At 39.3% G+C, this 6,953-nt stretch overlaps 1 protein-coding gene across 1 annotated transcript; it reads left to right on the forward strand.

Annotated features, from left to right (window-relative positions):
• Nucleotides 1-2,666: 2,666 nt before the first annotated feature.
• LOC120295880 (disease resistance protein At4g27190-like) lies at nucleotides 2,667-5,604 on the forward strand. The gene is made up of 3 exons (XM_039317490.1): nucleotides 2,667-3,710; nucleotides 3,791-5,443; nucleotides 5,545-5,604. The coding sequence occupies exons 1-3, from the start codon at nucleotides 2,667-2,669 to the stop codon at nucleotides 5,602-5,604; spliced, it is 2,757 nt and encodes a 918-aa protein (XP_039173424.1).
• Nucleotides 5,605-6,953: the final 1,349 nt, after the last annotated feature.

Raw genomic sequence — 6,953 nt, forward strand, 5'->3', positions numbered from 1 at the left:
GATTACATTGAGGATTATTTTGATGGATGTTTTCGTCTCTAATGCTGTTAAAGATTTGTTATAGTAGGTGATTATTCATGTCCGACGCTTAATAACAAGATAGTGTATATTCTTTGCCCGATATGACTTTACCGCATTTGATACTGTGTTATTGAATCATGTTTGAGTGACGTGAGGTTTTAATTTTAACTTACAGGGTTTTGTCTCGGGGCTTAAATACAATGCCATGTAAGATTCTTTACCCAACTACTATCAGGTTTGCTTTCCTTACCTTACCCTTGCTGGTCTTGCATTATCTTTTTGATGCGTTTGTTCAAAATTCCTTAAATGGTTTTTGCGTTTCGATATCTTTAGCTTCTTTTGACGATGACGACCCACTTAAGGAACAACTCAAATTGAACAATCGTGCATGAATACTCAGTAGATAGAACGTTATAATTCCATAATTTGACAAGACCACATAAATTAATTTATAGGCATATGAATTGAATTTGGGTACCAAAATGCATAGAATAAATGATTAGTATAATCAAGTCCCTTAACCTAGCGTCTCTATTTCGCGGAAAGTAGAACATTCTCTCACATTTTACTTAGGTCCTAACCAACACTAATAGGTTGGTGGTCTCTCTATTATATGGTAGAATCCCATCCCTAGATCAATATTTAAATTTTCTAACACCGCAAGCGACAAGAGTTTGGGAAAACTTATGTAGAGCGCGATTGAGTAAAACTCAAGTAGAGGTAATGCTAGGTCCCGCTAGATAATCCATTAGATCCGCTTCCCCTTGGGAAGACTGTACTCAAGAGGGTCACGACAAACCTCAAAAAAAAATTACCATATATATAGACGTTTTCCTTATTAAATTAATTTATTTAAATAATTGAATTTGCCTACCATCTAGATACAATGGCTCAATAGCAAATAACATTAATCTATTGGGGTCAATTACAATTTTCAAACATGGCAAGTCTTGTGTGAAATCAAAACAATTAAATCGTCAAATTCTATCGGTCCAAGCAAGAAACTTGCATAGTGAAAAATCTCACAATACTTTAGAAAATAGACTTTTATTTTTTATTTTTTTGGGTAGAGGATATTACCAGAGTGCATTTTAGTTGGAAAAAGATTTCAATCTGTCCATCTTTCCAATCACTAAAAACACAACCGACATAATCATAGAGGATGTTCCTAAAGTCTCTGCAGGGACTCCTTTTTTGGTATTGTAAATGCTCTAAAGGGGAATTTGTACGTCAAGAATATCCGGATAAACATTTGTTCTACCATCCATATTAATCATTACTTTTAGAAAAATGATTTTCTTTAAAAAAATTAAAATTATTTTTGAAAATATGATAAAGTATTAATGCTTGGATTAGAAATTCCGCATTTGAGTATAGAAACCTTAACGTTCGTTTCTAAGCTCTTGGCAATAGGGTTGGGTCCATAGAGGTTAGGTCGTAGACCTCAAGGTCAATGCTCGAGTCCTCAACTTCCGAGCCCAGGTCTACTGAGGTGGGGACAATGACATCCGTACCTTCTGCCTTGGTATATGACGAATACGTAGGTGTCATGACCACCTAGCATTGCAGCGTAGTTGGCTCAAGCGTTTGCTCCTCTCACAAAAGGTTTAGCGTTCGAATCCTAGCTACGTCATGCTGACTTACCTGGTGGCATGTGTGTGGTAGCTAGCACGTGTCGCCTCTAGAGTTTATTCCCTCTGTACCTCGGGCCTAAACGGGCCTTCCGCGTTGGTCAGAGTGCGGAGGTTCCCCGAGTCAAAAAAAAAAAAAGTAATTGTCATGTAGATTTCAAATTCAAATTCACACAAGGCACGCAGATGTCGATGAAAATATTTAATATCATGATAAAGAATAAAGATCTCTTTTTATGTATTTTCTTGAGTACTCTGGAAGTTCCGAGGGTCGACTCGTGCTTTCTTTCTGCTTTGTTGGAACATGGTCCCCATTAAAAATTGAGTTGATGACAGACTGGGTAAAGTTACATGTCACGTGTTCTCTTTCGTCAAACGGTACAATGGTTGCTATTCTACGCCATGTCACGTGGATGGTTTAAGTCGAATCGTTTGTTTACTTTTTAACAGCTGATAATCATCTCTTTCTCTCTCCACTCGATTGCTATTCTACGCTCCCCTTCATCCGTTTCTTGCGCTCGAATCTCTTCGCCTCGTTCGTCTCTCACTCTGTTTCGCTCTTTCTTCATCTCGGCACACCCATTCTTCCTCATCCTCTTCCTCCTCTTCATCCTCTTCAGTATCTGCTGCTCTTTTTCATCGTTCGATTGCCTGTTCTACGCTCCCCTTCCTTCTTCCTTTTTTGGCGCTCGAATCTCTTCGCCTTGTTCGTCTCGCGCTCTGTTTCGCTCTTTCTTCTCCTCGGCACACCCATTCTTCCTCATCCTCTTCCTCCTGTCTTCCTCCTTTTTCTGTGCTCAAATCTCTTGGCTTTGTTCGTCTCTTGCTCTGTTTCGCTCTTTCTTCTCGTCGGCTCAACCATTCTTCTTCCTCCTCCTCCTCCTCCTCCTCCTCTTTAGTTTCTGCTGCTCCTTTTCATCATTCTCCCTCTCCGTCTCTCTTTTTTCTCGCTCTTTCTTTCTCAGGAAAAAAAAATCAAAGAAAAATGTCGGCAGATCCTGTCGTTGGTATTGGATGGGATGTCTTGAAGAGCTATGTAGTTGTTCCCATCGAACGTGGATTCGGATACGTGATCTCCTCCAAGAGATTCGCCGACCGTCTTCGGGGGAAGTCCAGAATCTGGAGAACGAGAATCAGAGGGTCAAGGTTCTTGTGGAAGAGGCTAGAAGGAATGTTCGGAAATTCCTCGATGTCTTCACGACGTGGGAGGTTAATGCTGACAAGGCCTTGGAAGAGGCGCGAGAGCTGTTGGACGACGGAAAGGCGACCAAGACTTGCTGCTATGGGACTCTTTCCGACCCCAAATCTCGCTACCAGTTCAGCAGGAAGGCCGAGGGCAAGATCGAGGTCATTAAGCAACTCACTCAAAAATGCAGCACATTCAATGGATTGAACGACATCTCCTTCATCGATCCTGCTTTCACTTATTCTGCCTCGACGTCGATTAAGCTTGGGGATGATGGCGTCTTCGAATCCAGAGCTTTGATGATACGGAACATCATGGGCGCTCTTGCCGGCAACAGTAATAGTGTGGTCGGGGTTTATGGGATGGGCGGGATCGGCAAGTCCACCCTTTTAGTGGATGTTGAAAGGAAAATAAGCGAAGAGAAGTCGTTTCATTGGGTCGCTAAGGCTGACGTGTCGGAAAATCCAGACATCAAGACGATTCAAGGAGAGATTGCGGACGCCTTGGGCCTTACTGAGATAAAGAACAAAGAGACTATCAGCGGGCGAGCGAAACTCCTGCACGGGAGGTTGAAAGACGAGGAGAGGGAGAAAAAGAAGGTCCTCATAATACTGGACAACCTGTGGGAGAGGCTCGATTTAAACAAAGTTGGCATTCCTTGCGGACACGACAACAGAGTCATAGGATGCAAGTTATTGTTAACGTCAAGAGATCGTAATGTTTTGCGAAGTGAAATGGGCTGCGACAAGGACTTCCCCTTGGTGAGCTGGAGGAGGAAGAGGCAAGAAGTTTGTTTGAGAGGCTGGTGGGAGACAAAGTTCATGATGACGAGTTCAAACCCTTGGTGGATGAAGCGCTCCACAAATGTTATGGTTTGCCTTTCCTAATTGTCAATATGGCAAAAGTTTTTAAACATGCTGGTTTATCTGAATGTAAGAATGTTTTGAAACAGATCAAGCTGTTTAAAAATGAAGGAATTGGAGAGGTGATAAATGAGAGGTTGCAATTGAGTTACAAAAAGTTAAAAGACGCAGAAAAGTCATTGTTAGCACTCTGTGTTGCTTATGGCACCTCTAAGCCCTCTCTTGAATACTTGGTGAGGTATGGTGTGGGTTGGGGGCTATTTCGAGAAGATGATAACTTGGAAGAAGCTAGAGAGAGTTTGAGATCAGGGATTCACACTCTTCAAGCCTCCTCCCTTTTGTTAGAGGATGGTGATGATTATGGTTTCAAGATACATGACTTGGTTCGTGAGTTTGTTGCCTCGGTCGCTTCAAGAGATCACCCTCTTCTTGTGTTGAAAGATAAAGATAAGTTATTAATAGAGTTGCTGAAGGACAAGCTCAAAAGTTGTAGGGCAATATGTTTTCCATACGTCAACATAAAGGAGCTTCCCAAAGAATTGTATTGCCCTGAATTGCAGATCTTTTTGTTGTTCACAAACGGTGAATCTCTTGAGGTCCTAGATTCATTATTTCACTCTATGAGGAAACTCATGGTCTTAGATCTCACTGGGATATGTCTCACTTGCTCCCCTTCATCGCCATTTCAATTCTTGGAGAACTTACACACTCTGTGTCTTGACAGTTGTTCGTTAGATAATGTAGTTGTTCTTGGCAAGCTGAAAGGGCTAAAAATTCTCAGTTTTGCAAACTCCAATATTCATCAATTGCCAAGAGAAATTGGGCAACTAGTAGACCTAAGGTTGTTAGACTTGAACCATTGTAAACAACTTAAGATAATTGAACCGGGGGTACTTCAAAGCTTGATCAAGTTGGAGGAGTTGTACATGAAGAATAGCTTTCACCAATGGGATACTATGGACCAAACTCCACTAATTAATGCTAGCCTGATTGAGTTGAATCACATGAATAATCTCCGCACCCTGCATGTTTCCATTCTTGATCCAAGTGTGCTTCCAGGGGATCTAAACCTCAAGAAATTAATCAAGTATGAAATCCGAATAGGTAATGTGTGGCACTGGTGGAGTGAGTGCAAAGGACCGAGGACATTGAAGCTCAAGCTGGATCCATTAGGCAATGTTCTTTGGAAAGGATGCATTCAAAGTATCTTAGGCAAAAGTGACCATCTGTGTCTAGACAATTTGGATAGAAATGAGCAAAGTATTTGTGCGTTGTCCCAAGAAGGTTTTCTAGAATTAAAGCATTTAGAAGTCAAGAATAGTCCCTCTATCCATTACATCCACCAATCACCATCCCATACACATTTTAAGATGTTGGAGTCATTACGTCTCAATAATCTCATCAACTTGGAGAAATTATGCAACAGCCATATCTCCTCCAAGTCCTTTAGTACATTGAAAGTGATACAAGTCAAAAGGTGTGACAAGATGGAAGTATTGTTTCCTCTTTCGATGGTGAGAGGACTTCCACAGCTTGAAGAGATTAAAGTTGTTGGTTGCAAGCGAATGCGGGGTATCGTAGATCCTGATGATGGTAGCAAAGTTGAGTTGCATAATTTGCGTGGATTGGAATTGTGTGACTTGCCAGATATTAAGAGCTTTTTCGCTATAGGGACGGCTCCTTTGAGTAGCACATTGCACGACCAAGTTGGCACTCAAATTGCATTCTTCAATGAGCAACAAGTAACTTTCCATCCAAATAATATAATACTTATTACTATTTCCTCCCTTTGCTTATTAGATGTAACACAAATTATGATGCTTATTTATTTTGTTATTTTCAGTTTATTATCTTCCTATTACCTTATCCGTTCATGTCTAAAGTAATCTTCCGTTTCACTTAACTGTGTAGAAATCCAACTAATCGTATGTAATCCATGTAAATTTAGTTTGTGATAGGTTTTGAATTATTTTCAACTAACATGTGCAAGTAATATCTATATTTGCAGGGTTTCATAAAGCAAAATTGAAGAGAATTTCAGCACTAAAGCATTCCATGAGTACACAATTTTTAGTCTTTGAAATGAATTCCACTGAATTTAGTTATCAAACTTTGTTATTATCCACGAAATGTATAAAATAGGTGACTTTCTTGAAAACCAGTATGAAGAATGGGAAGGAGGACTGGTTTTTTAAATAAAAGCAACTATACTAATCTAATTGATGCACGTCTTTTGTGTATCATGTTTAAATAAGCATTTAGTCATTGCATAGGCCTCGAAATTATAAGAGTACAGACTTTTGTTCTTAGTTTTTTTTAATAGTGAAAGTAGTCCTTGGCAATTGTATGGCTTTTTGTGCATAGTTTTTTTTTTTTTTTATTACTTTAACAGATTTTTGTGCATAGTTTTTTAATAAAGAAAGTAGGCCTTGGCAATTGTATGATTTTTATTATGCCACACGAAAGTCGTCATTGCAAATATGAAATTCTTGCTATTGGATTTCCAAAGTGATCTTTACATTTCTCTACTCCATACGGCGGAATCAAGGCGAAGTTGTTACAATATCAAATGATGGAACTTGATGACTTGATGGAAAATACATTGTCTGAAAGTCCAAGTAATTTTATAGAGACGTACTTCAACGGTTTTGACTGGCCAAGCATTTTAATTTGGCTACTTGGTATGTTTTAGTTTAATTTCCAAAGCTTCAAGTGCTCCATAATTTAATCTTCAAGAAATATGTGGCGAAATTTGAGTTTTCTTTTTGTTGAGTCCATCCAATTTAGATTGTGAATTTTATGTAGCTTTGATATCTTATCAAGAAAAACCGGTGGTTGCCCAGTCTGGTGGGACCATATGTGGTCATTGCAATTTCTTTCCATGGCAATTTACAAATCTAAATACCAAATGCTTTAACTAAATGTCTTCACATTTGGCCTTTAAAGTATGTATGGATACATTTGTACACAAATCCACAGTTTGCGTTTAATATCCTGTTAATTGGTTATTGATAGCAATTTATTAACATTAAAAGAAGTTAAGTGAACTAAGGATAAATAACTGTCCAATTAAGGAAAGCGCACGACTATTTTATATGGGAAGTAGTTACTGCCGGTGGAGCCTTTTGGCTCATTGTATAAGATTTCCCTTTAATTGTGGTGCGATTATAGCTGAAGTTGATGGTGGGGCCCAAGACTAATGCCATTTATTAGTTTCCCCGTCAATAAAGAGTTGTGGAGATTTAAGTTGAT

Source organism: Eucalyptus grandis, chromosome 7, assembly GCF_016545825.1.
Source record: "Eucalyptus grandis isolate ANBG69807.140 chromosome 7, ASM1654582v1, whole genome shotgun sequence".
Lineage (NCBI taxonomy): Eukaryota > Viridiplantae > Streptophyta > Magnoliopsida > Myrtales > Myrtaceae > Eucalyptus > Eucalyptus grandis.